Here is a 13,022-nt window from a genome sequence, read left to right as displayed (position 1 = left end):
TGCTTCACATTATTAATATTTCTTATTAATCCTGAAAATAATAACAACATATACATTTAATAATAATAATAATAATAATATTTAACTGGGTAAGTGAACACACCATGTTCATTCTCCAAAAAATATAAAGAACATTTTAATAAATATGGTGCATACAGTATGTAGGTAAACAAAGCTATTCATTGCAACGTACTGTTATTTATTGATAAATATACATTTAATTGATTGAACATCGTTCTGCACCAAGTTTTAGTGCAAAACAAGCCTTTTGATTATTTTTACTTGAGTGGAGGGGGCGAGGCCGGGCTAGAATATCGCACGCCCGGTCCCTAATCGGCCTGATGGGGCGCGCGAGGGATAAAGGCGGCCGGTGACGACGGTTCGAGAGCGAGAGAATTACGGGCATGTCCGTCATGTATGTGTTTATGTTCGTGTGTTTTGGTTTTGAGTTTAATTAAATATGATTTATATTGACAAGCCGGTTCTCGCCTCCTCCTTGCCCATTCTTTAACCCCCTTACATTGGCGTCGAAGCCCGGGAGGGAGGAGGGATGCTCGTTGCAGAGTCCTTGACACTGCCGTCCACCCAGGGGAGCGCCGCTACCATCTGCCAGGTGACGGAGTCACCCGACCGCCCGGACGTGGGGAACGGCCGCCGTCCGCGGGGCGAGTGGGGACTGGATTCCCCGACCTCCTGGAACGATGGAGGAGTACCCTGCTGTCCACCAGAAATGCAGAGGGGTTGAGGTTAGACCGCCGTCCGCGAGGGGAGGAGGGAAGTAACTCCCCGATTGCCTGGAGCGGTAGGGCCACTGCCAGGGGCAGAGGAATGTCCCCAGGTGCCGCCAGAAAAGCGGAGGGGCGTTCTGTCTGCTGGGGGTCGGAGATTTGACTCAGTCACCCGGCAGATGGTAGCGGCGCTCCCCTGAGTGGACGGTAGTGTCGAGGACCACGTGACGGGCATCCCTCCTCCTTCCCGGGTTTCGCACCAATGTAACAGTTAAAGGATGGGCAAGGAGGAGGCGAGAACCGGCTTGTCAATATAAATCATATTTAATTAAACTCAAAACCAAAACACACGAACAAAAACACACACATGACGGACATTCCCGTAATTCTCTCTCTCTCGAACCGTCGTCACCGGCTGCCTTTATCCCTCGCGCGCCTCATCAGGCCGATTGGGGACCGGGCGTGCGACATTCTAGCCCGGCCCCGCCCCCCTCCGCTCCACAAGCCATTTTAAAGCAAACGCATAATTGTTAAGATTATATCTCGAATACCGTCAATAGGCTGAAAAATATCAAGGTTTCATTTCTGTAGCCGTATCGCCCCACCACTAACAGGCATGGACTAAAAGCCACAAATCTTTTGATTTCATGGGATCTTTAACGGTGTCCTTTCAAACATCAGGTCTGATCTGATGCATAAGCTTTGCTCAGCCCGATTAGAAACACTAGAGTAAGGGCTAAATACACAACAAAAGCTGAACCTTGAGGGAGCATCAAAACATGTGCAGCTACTGCTACCAATCTTGTATTAGTACAGTGTATTGCATTGGCATCAATCCAGTAATCTGCTGGGGGAAATCCACTGCGCCGGGACACACACGGGCCGGGAGACAAGTTCACTTTGAAGCTGAAGAGGAAAAGCAACACACTACAGGTCCAGTGGGTTGTCAAAGTAACGCCGCTGACCGTGTTGTTATGGAAACACAACTGGCCGGCGGTTTACGTTACCTTCAGGGGCACAGCAGGGGCAGAGGTACAGGACTCTTCGGCGAGGGGTCTCGACATAGGGCTCAACTTCCACAACACAGGGAACGAATGAGAGGTGGCCAGAAGAGATGTAGAAGAGAAAACAGTGAGGAGGGAAATCAAAGAGGAACGTCTCTGGTGACATGTGAGGGAGAGGGAGGGAGCATTGAGGACACGTCCACACATGAGTGTGGGGAAACTTTCCCCTCAATATTAATATATTAAACAGCGCTGAACATTACGAAGTGTTGCTTTCCATGGCGAAACGTCAATAAAGTTCTCCCACACTGGTACCTTCAAAGCAAATGCCATCTGAAATGAATCAAACTCGAGTCTTTTGTTTTTAAATGTAATTTTAGAATGACATTGTATATATTATATATCAATATACCCTCATGAACATCAAATTAATACCTCCGATTCATACATTCGACCATGCTCCGTTTCATCTGTATACAACTATGCCATAACAAAAGGAAGTTTTGACAGGAGTTTGAGAAACGTTTGGGAAACTAAGTATAAAAAACGATGAAACGTTAAGCTATAAAAGACCCTGTGCGTATTCACGCAACTCGGGCAGCATTTTCACATGAAATTGCCATTAACATGAAACTGATTTATTACTGATGATAAAACCTCATGTTTATATAACCTTACTGGAACAAATTGAACGCCCCCTCAACCCTGGAAAAAACCCCAGATCTGCTTAATTCATAAGTGACCATTTATTATTCAAAACGCCAAATTAAGAAGGTAAGCCATTTACATCCCTGATTTGTACCACTCTTCCAACCGAACCGCTAATGTTAGCATCCTCTCCACCTCGTTGGCAAAGCAGTTCTCCAGTGCAGAGATTGACTATAAACAAATTAATGACCAAACCACCTTTGGTGACTGATCAGGGGCGGATCTACCGGGGTGGCAAATGCCACCCTAAAAGAATACCTTGCCACCCCTGCTGCCACCCCAGTTGGCAGCAAAGAATTAAAAGTTATGGCCAATTTGACAATTTACGAGCAAATCTCCAATGTCCGACTGCACTGAATGCAGCACGAGATGACGCCAGAGCGGCAAGAGACTCAATGCCTTTCTGGTGATAATGCCCTTCCTTCAGTCATACGTCTATCTCCTATTAAGTGAGATCACATTGTCTGGTCACTTATTCCTAATATGAACTGTTTCACATGAAACCTCAAATGCAAGACATTGATTGCATGAGATTAAGTTTGTCTGTATGAGTTTGTAAACGGCAGCCCGTGCCCTTTTGTAGTGTGTACATACTATTTCTCATCAAACTGTGATAAACGTGATTAAATTAAGTATATATAAGCCTACCATATGTTGCCACCCCTCAAAATTCCTGCCCCCCTCTCGCCACCCCATAAATATTTTTCTAGATCCGCCCTGTGACTGATTTATTGTACATAATGCAATAATAACGTATAATCTATACATACCATGACTTTTCTTTATCAATGTTTAAAATGTGCTTTTGAAGCATCCGTCTCTTTAAATAGTCATGTTTTTATTTAACCTCTAGAGGGCGCCGTTATACTGCAGAACCCAGGAGTTCAGACTGCAGCACCATCCAGCGCTGGCACCGAGAAATGAAACCAAAAATAACGATCAGAAACAATCGGTGTTGATTTGTGCCAATAGTTAAACCACAACTATTGGTAAATCCGATATCACCTCTAGTATGTGGTAACGGAGTGCTGAGAGAAATGCACGAGTTTTCAATCAAAAGCGTATTAGTGTGGATGTGAAAGCGGTTTAAAAAGGATATTAAAATAGGCGTGTTTAATATCTGTGACACCAAATGAAATAGCAAAAATAAACAGGCCGCTCACTAGGATTCAGAGCACAGCGATTGAGAGGAAATGGCACGGGACAGAGCGTAAACAGGAATGAATTGAGGAAGACAGGTGAAATATCAAACAGCTCTTTGAACTTTTCTTCTGTGCTGGATTGAGGGCAAAAACGTTGTGATTCGTGAGTAAACCTGATGCAGGGGCTTCCATACAGAACATCAAAGAACTACTGCTGCAGGACTGACGTTCCCATGAAAACAGGGTTTAACCATCAAAAGAATTAGGGTTTTTATGAACTGATTACTATTATATGGACCTTAGAGATGTTCTCATTTTGTTTGGGAGTTTTCCTCAATCCACCACGGCAGGAGTGTCAATCTCGAGAGGAAACCCTCATCAAAACAATCGAACGTCAGAAGAATGATTGACACAAAAGTCGACGAGTTTGCGAATGATGCAGAGGATCATATTAAAATGTGTCTTTAATAGCGTTCACCTTTGCACACATAAAGACAGATCTCCAGGATTGAAAGAGAGGTCTTAAAAATGCTGAAACAATCAGACGAAATGTTGAGTTCTGCATCTGACCTGGTTTGCTTTGTGAAGTGGTTGAATCTAATTAACACTAATAAAACCAGTTTGGAATAATTAACCCCTATTCTGACCCCATTCTGAACAGCAATGGACGATAGAGGAGCTTTTCAATGTATCAGTCCTGAAAGATCTCATCTCATTTCACTGGTCCATCATCAGCAGATATAACAAGAATTGGGGAACTAATTATCCTGCAGCGACCATTAAAAGCAACAAGCATGGGTTCCTGTGTGCAAACATGTTTGGGAGAGATGAACAAACGCACTGATGCAAATTACACATTAGGGTTTTTACAACAACAGCAATCTGACAAGTTGAAATAGTTACAAAAAAATGGGGAAACGGTGTTATTTTGGAAATAAAAACAGATCTGTTACAGTGTGGCACAATGTGCAAACAATAAAATACTCCCCGTTTAAAAAGAATAGCCACAAGATGTAAATATTATACATTTTATTCTTGGCTGGTATTGATACATTTCCCGAATCAATTCGATTCTGATTCACAAGCTCTCGACTCGATGTCGATTCAAATGGGTTTATTTTAGTTATAATGTCCCTGTAAAGGGAGTCATAGAAAGGAGGCGTCGAGAACCGGCTTGACAATATAAACAATATTTTAATTATAATCTGGACCAAAAAGGCACACACAGGTGTCGGACGGTTGCCCGTAAATCTCTCTCTCTCACACTGCCATCTTTGGTTGGCCTTTATCCCTAATTAGCCTGATTAGGGGCCCCGCCCTCTGCCCTGCCACATTCCTCCCTCATTCTCTCAGGAGCCCCCGGCATGACATACACACCCCCCCCCCCATTTCCCTGGGGAGGGGCGTGCCTTCCGCACAGGCCATCCCGGTCTACCTGGATGAGGGAGGGGCCAAGGGGAGGGAAACCAAAAAAAATAGTGGTACCAACACGTCGTAACGGCAATCGTGCCATATTCACAAAACATTAAATAAAAAGAGGGAAAGGCCAAAAATGGATCAGTGGTGAGAGAGAGAGAGAGGGAGAAAAAAAAAAAAACAACAAAAAAAAAAAAAAACTTGTACTACTCGCCGGTTCTCCGATACACTGTAGCTTGGTCCTCGGCCCCTCCTCCACCATATAATGGACGACAGCCACGCCTTCCCAAGAGGATCAGAGGCAGTCTTCCGGCCCCTGGTGGACGGAACGCCCCGCCACATTACTGTGGATGGAAGGGGTCTCCCCCACCGCTGGCAGCGGTCCTCCCACTCCAGGAAGTCCGCCAGGAGCCCCTCCCATCTCGCGGTCAGCGGTCTCAGACCCTGCCATGTTTCAGCGGCTGGTAGGGGTCTCCTCCGCCCCTGGCAGTGGCCCTGACGGCTCCAGGTGGTTGGTTGGGAGCACCTCCTCCCCTCACGGTCGGCGGCTGTTCCTCCGCTTCCAGGTTGCCGGGCTCCTCCGTCCTCCGGCGGATGGCCGCGGCTGCTCCGTTGAGGTGGATGGTAGTGGCGAGGACTCCACTACGGCGCATCCCTCCTCCTTCCCGGGTTTCGGCACCAGTGTAAAGGGATTAATGGAAAGGAGTAGACGACAACTGACTTGACAATATAAATAATAGTTTAATAAGGAACTTGAACAAAAAGACAAACACACACCTTGCCACGGTCCCATTTGCTTACATATAAAAGCAATGATCTTCCAGCTAATGCGGTTAATTATACAGAGGGCCTTTCATCATTGGTCACATTTTGGCTTTTTAAAAATGAACAAATAAATGTATTCAATCAATCAATCAATCAATAAATAAATACAAGTATTAACATTGATTTGTTGAACGTGCTAAAACCGATACGGTCTCTAAGAAAATATGGCATTTCTGTAAATGTTTTTAAATGAGCGCATGTTAATGAGAGAGGACTCGAATGGCTTTATATCATCTGTGCAATGCATGATTAGAATACTTATATATATATTCACTTCAGTCATATAGCACGAAACTTGATCACTAGGTAACCTACAGAGTCAGGTAAGAAACATCTTTAAAAATGATTGAAGAGATGCTCAGACAATGCCTCAATGTCCTTTTAAACAATGATTCACTGTTAAACAACTCCACGCTATCTCCTGTCTGTGTGGGGGCGTTCGGCGAGGCTCGCCAGCATCTCAACACAGCAGCGCAAATCAACAAAACACCACAAGACGACACAATCACACCAACAAGTACTGATCTGCAGTGCAAGTAATCAGGAATGGGAACACAGTGAGGAAGAGCAACACATGATTGGATCAATCACAATACGGGATGAAGCAATGGACCACGAACCCTCCCGGGACATCTGAGCAGGTATGATGGGAACACATGAAAGCTGAAGCGCACACACACCATTGGCTCAACAGGAGGCTAGAGGGGAGGGGCTTATCAAGATTATTCATCAGGAGATTGTGAATACAGTTTGGATTTGTGCTTTAATATGTTTTGCAAGTAAAATGAAAACAATCAAATATAATGCAAAAGGGCCAAGACAGCAATCTGGCATCTAATGATTAATACAATTAAATAGACAAACCCATTATTTTGTAGAGGGGGCTCAAAATGACAATGACAAGAAAAACTAGCTTCATACCATGTGACCCACATTTGGTTTACAACCATTGCATTGATTTGACATTTAATGCATGGAGCCACATTGAGAGCCCCATATCTCTGGGATTTACCCGTATAGGGCCTTAAAAATGAAGATGCCAACAGTAAATGTAGTTCTGAACCAGAATATAAAAGGATATTAATATATCTTAAATACTTCTGGAGTTATAGGCACTCCAACTTTGGAAAGAAACACTTAAGTGCTTTTCTTAAGTGCTGTTTACACAATTGGGATATAATGCAACAAGAGGTGCTGAAGTCAAATGACTGAACTAATATTACAATAATAAAAATCATAATTATATTTTAACCGGGGACCTCCGGTTTAGTTGACATGGAATGAACCTATGTGTCTTTCCATTAGAATAAGCATCCCTCTTTGAGGTACATAATTAGGATGGTAATAAAGCGGGGGTGTGGGGGGGGGGGGGTCACAAGGGAAGACAGGGCTTCAGTAAGTACAGGGGAAACGAGAGAGGCCGTATGTTGTTAGTCCATTTCAAGCAACAGATTTGAAATACATACCGCCCAGATGCAAATCCAGGATCTCACTGTAATTAGACTCTCCCCAATAGTCTACAATAAGGATATATTAGAAACATGTTACTGCACACACAGGCACAGCCAGGAGCTTCAAATCATGCATATATGTTGCACACGAACACACGCGGTAATGAACGCTGAATACAAACTCACAATGGTAGAATGGGCACATAGGTTTGCTGCACTGCTGTGTTCTGCCACTAGAGGCAGCACAAGCTCTGGAGCGAAAGTACGACTTTAAGTCTAAAATAATGTCTTTGCGTAAATCCCTTTCAAAGGCATACGCAACTGAGAAATACAGGAAATAAGTGAAGGTATAACTATGTAGTTTCAGGTAAACGCAGGGTACAAAATAGACACTCAGTAAGTGGTGCATGCATAAGTAAAATTAAATAAAAAAATATTCAGATAATTAAAATGCATTACATTCTTGTGTCAGAAGAGTTCATCATTGATAAGACGATAAGCGGCTTTATAATACAATGTATTGATTACTACCATATTATTGATCATAAGTCAATCATTGACACACAGTTCACAGTAATCCATTACACAAGTGAATTTATCAATCAGAGATTTATTATGAGGGCTTGTTTAAGTACCGTCAATGTACACCTGCGTCAGACATGCTTGTGTAGCGTCTCGGGTGTGTTGTGTCATAAACATACATGTTTAAGTCACTGTGTCAAGTTAAATATAGTTTAACTTTAACTTTATCTCTTAGTTCAGATTTGCGCTCCATCAAGTGTTTGAACGCAAGAATGTAACACATGTTTGTGTTGTTCTGCTGAAGTGTTTCTTCACTGTATAAACTGTGTGTTGCTCACGCAGCTGAAGTTTCACTTACTGCCCTCTGGAGGAAACAGGTGGTACTGCAAGCATTTCTCAGGAATCTTCTTTGTTTCAATCCGAGGGGGCATTGCGATTAATTGCGTTTTTTTTAACCGCACTGAATTAACGCATTAAATTGACAGCCCTAATATATATATATATATATTAATAAATGTAAAATTCAGTTTCATGGCCTTTAGATAAATACAAATACAGTGAGGAAAATAAGTATTTGAACACCCTGCTATTTTGCAAGTTCTCCCACTTAGAAATCATGGAGGGGTCTAAAATTGTCATCGTAGGTGCATGTCCACTGTGAGAGACATAATCTAAAAAACAAAATCCAGAAATCACAATATATGATTTTTTTAACTATTTATTTGTATGATACAGCTGCAAATAAGTATTTGAACACCTGTCTATCAGCTAGAATTCTGACCCTCAAAGACCTGTTAGTCTGCCTTTAAAATGTCCACCTCCACTCCATTTATTATCCTAAATTAGATGCACCTGTTTGAGGTCGTTAGCTGCATAAAGACACCTGTCCACCCCATACAATCAGTAAGAATCCAACTACTAACATGGCCAAGACCAAAGAGCTGTCCAAAGACACTAGAGACAAAATTGTACACCTCCAGAAGGCTGGAAAGGGCTACGGGGAAATTGCCAAGCACCTTGGTGAAAAAAGGTCCACTGTTGGAGCAATCATTAGAAAATGGAAGAAGCTAAACATGACTGTCAATCTCCCTCGGACTGGGGCTCCATGCAAGATCTCACCTCGTGGGGTCTCAATGATCCTAAGAAAGGTGAGAAATCAGCCCAGAACTACACGGGAGGAGCTGGTCAATGACCTGAAAAGAGCTGGGACCACCGTTTCCAAGGTTACTGTTGGTAATACACTAAGACGTCACGGTTTGAAATCATGCATGGCACGGAAGGTTCCCCTGCTTAAACCAGCACATGTCAAGGCCCGTCTTAAGTTTGCCAATGACCATTTGGATGATCCAGAGGAGTCATGGGAGAAAGTCATGTGGTCAGATGGATAGAACTTTTTGGTCATAATTCCACTAACCGTGTTTGGAGGAAGAAGAATGATGAGTACCATCCCAAGAACACCATCCCTACTGTGAAGCATGGGGGTGGTAGCATCATGCTTTGGGGGTGTTTTTCTGCACATGGGACAGGGCTGACTGCACTGTATTAAGGAGAGGATGACCGGGGCCATGTATTGCGAGATTTTGGGGAACAACCTCCTTCCCTCAGTTAGAGCATTGAAGATGGGTCGAGGCTGGGTCTTCCAACATGACAATGACCCGAAGCACACAGCCAGGATAACCAAGGAGTGGCTCTGTAAGAAGCATATCAAGGTTCTGGTGTGGCCTAGCCAGTCTCCAGACCTAAACCCAATAGAGAATCTTTGGAGGGAGCTCAAACTCCGTGTTTCTCAGCGACAGCCCAGAAACCTGACTGATCTAGAGAAGATCTGTGATGGAGGAGTGGGCCAAAATCCCTCCTGCAGTGTGTGCAAACCTGGTGAAAAACTACAGGAAGCGTTTGACCTCTGTAATTGCAAACAAAGGCTACTGTACCAAATATTAACATTGATTTTCTCAGGTGTTCAAATACTTATTTGCAGCTGTATCATACAAATAAATAGTTAAAAAATCATACATTGTGATTTCTGGATTTTTTTTTTAGATTATGTCTCTCACAGTGGACATGCACCTACGATGACAATTTCAGACCCCTCCATGATTTCTAAGTGGGAGAACTTGCAAAATAGCAGGGTGTTCAAATACTTATTTTCCTCACTGTGTGTATATATATATATATATATATAAGAGAGAGAGAATAATTCTCCATTCACTTGCAAAAAAGTTTATTTTTGACCCTGCTCATGATATATATATCTATTATATACTTGCATTGTGATAATTTCACGAGACCAGTTATTACAAGTACATTTCTATACGATTTTAAACCCTAACGGACAAATAATCTCTTTAAATGTAAATAAACTGCACTGTGCCATCTCAACATAAATATATATTCTGTCCACTAAAAAGAAATCTAAATGTGCATATTTCCTAATATCCAAAGAGAAATTGGAAACACGTGGCTGGGGACAGACCAAAAGGCATCCTTATAAAGAAAGATGATTTTTGTTATTTATTGTTGAAGTTACACATATGTAATGAGACACAAAAGGCACAGATTTCACAGAATGACTCAGTACTGAGTCTGTAAACCAAGATTTACTTCATCATGGACAGTAGCAGATAGACCGCATGATGAGCTAAACTTTGATCTGATCAAGGACGTGTTACATCATCTCTGCACATCACAGACGGCACACAAATCTATGTGAGGTGTGTTCGGACATGCAACCGCCACATGCTCCGTATGACACGGTACGACTACAACACGACTAGAGTCATCACCGTGGACACCTGAGCATCTCTTACGCTGTTTTGGACTAACACTAGAGCCCTTATACAAGCCTTGGAGAGGGTAAAGGATGAAAAGAGATTAAGAGACACGAGATGGGATGGAGGGGACAGGGGAAGGTTATCAGTTTCAAAAGTATAGACGTCCTTATTGTGAACTCTCTCTCCCGTTTTGTCAGCCATCGCTCCAGTGCTCATCGCTGAAATACTACAGATGTTGTTGTTGTTTCCTCCTGCCTCCGAACAGCGATATATGCGTGTTCTCTCTTGGCCCGTCTCACCGGTGCTATTGACAGTGTTATGGGACGTATGATGCATTTACTGCTAGTGATCGAGATTAATAGTGGTCGATAGCTCTTTGATGCCACCTGCTGGTGTATACCCCGAACTGCAAATGCAGGAACTGAGTTTAGACTTTGCACTGAGAAAGTGCCTCTGAAACGTCTTCGCGCAATGACCCATTTCTCAGGAACGCCGCAAGCTGTGAAAATGACTTTGCGCCATTAACATACAATACACCCACAGATGGCACAAATGCTCATACCCTCGCCCACTCGTGCTTAGAATTAGTGCACTCACGACAATTGGTTGAGATGTAGCACTATGCGTCCTAACATGATTTTAGCATGATAAAATTGCTTTCTAACCGTTCCTGTGTGAAGTCATTTCCAATTAAGGGATTACAAGGTTGTCACGGCAACAACACTGCATTACTAGATATAACCAGAGACTATGATCCAATTGCTCAATCTTACATGAGATAACTAGCATGATAATACTAAGATAAGTAACTAATCCAAGTTCAATTAATGTCATATCGAAAATAATAGTGTCATTTTTTGTTTTGTTTTTAAAGCAAGCAGCACTCTGTCCCTATATGTCAAAATGTATCTAAAGAGTCAAGCACGTGTTTGTGAGGCATTACCCCTATAGCAGCGTAACAGAGGGAACATTCCCATCACAGACCGAAATGGAGAAATACCTGCTTCCCCTCGCAGAGCTTTCTCCACCGCGACACCTCGCTCTTCTAACTGTCTCTGTTTCTCCTCCACCTGCTCCAGCTGTCTCTGAATGATCTGAGGAATCACAAAGCAGCACGATGATGGTTACTACAACTGCTCTTATGACATCTAAATGTGAGGACTCATGAGTAGCTTTTCACCTGGGCTCGGTGGAGCCTCTTGAGCTCTTCTTGTTTGGCTTGCCTCCGTGCCGCTCTCTGCACCCTCCTCGTCAGCTTGGCGTTGAGTTCCTCCTCTGTGTACGTCTTCTGTAATAGGAAATTAACTGTTAGATTGAGCACTTCTGTAAACTGTTTTCAGGTCAGTTAAAGGTGGATCCTCGTCTGGCATCTCATTAAAGCCGCCGGTGGAGATTCTGAATAGAAACAATGGATTCCTAAGGAGCCATTCACACCTAGTGTGAAAATTTGCGAGACGATGATGCAATGTTTTGTTTTTACGTAGTGTGCTGCTTTATTTAATCGCCTGGAGATGAAATGTCCAGACCAATAAAATGAGCTGTTAACAATGTGTCATTAGAATCAAAGTGCCATTGCATACCAAAAATATGGTGCTTTCTCCACAAAAGTGCCGCAGAATGTAAACAATATTCACACAAATATTAACAAATTACCCTTAAATGTTTATGTTATGTTAGGAATAAGAGTGTGGTCCTCCTTTTTAACATGTTTAAATAAATTCTGCACGAGTTCTGCAGCGCTTCCTGCAGAACTCAACGGACGGGATATGATGTCAAGCTCATGGCCCTCTAGTTTTAATAACTACATCACAAACAAATATTATGATAAAAAAAAAAAAAGATATAATATACCCCAACAATAAAATTTGCAGCTTTGAAATATGTTTTCTTTGTCTTGAGCCAAGCAGTGAGTGTTTGATATTTCACAAGTCAGAGTTGAGTCAGGTCTCCTTAGAAACCAAATTGGCCCGGTTGCTAGGGAGGGTAGAGTCACATGGGGTAACCTCCTCGTGGTCGCTATAATGTGGTTCTCGCTCTCGGTGGGGCGTGTGGTGAGTTGTGCGTGGATGCCGCGGAGAATAGCGTGAAGCCTCCACACGCGCTACGTCTCCATGGTAACGCGCTCAACGAGTCACGTGATGAGATGCGTGGATTGACGGTCTCAGACGCGGAGGCAACTGACATTTGTCCTCCGCCACCCAGATTGAGGCGAGTCACACCACCAGGAGGACTTAGAGCACATCGGGAATTGGACGTTACAAATTGGGGAGAAAAAATAACCTAATAAATATATTTTTTTATTTATAATGAAACTAAAGTTCTGCATTATGACACCGTTGCTTGTAGCTAATAAATAAGATAAACCTACAATAGACACACACACAGACAGACAGACAGACAGACACACACACACAGACAGACAGACACACACACAGACACACACACACAGACAGAC

The 13,022-nt window shown here is 43.0% G+C and overlaps 1 protein-coding gene across 1 annotated transcript in view; it reads right to left on the bottom strand.

Moving 5' to 3' along the window:
• The window catches only part of wu:fb05h10 (protein-methionine sulfoxide oxidase mical3a), a 29,070-nt gene that overhangs the window by 9,584 nt on the left and 6,464 nt on the right, over positions 1 to 13,022 (bottom strand). The window contains 3 exon segments of the mRNA XM_052097276.1: positions 1,736 to 1,801; positions 11,568 to 11,661; positions 11,748 to 11,855. Of these exon segments, the coding sequence (XP_051953236.1) occupies positions 1,736 to 1,801; positions 11,568 to 11,661; positions 11,748 to 11,855 (268 nt within the window).

The sequence above is a fragment of the Xyrauchen texanus genome, chromosome 29, assembly GCF_025860055.1.
Source record: "Xyrauchen texanus isolate HMW12.3.18 chromosome 29, RBS_HiC_50CHRs, whole genome shotgun sequence".
Taxonomy (NCBI): Eukaryota; Metazoa; Chordata; class Actinopteri; order Cypriniformes; family Catostomidae; genus Xyrauchen; species Xyrauchen texanus.
Note: the sequence above shows the minus strand (reverse complement) of the source record. Positions and strands in the feature narration are given on the sequence as shown.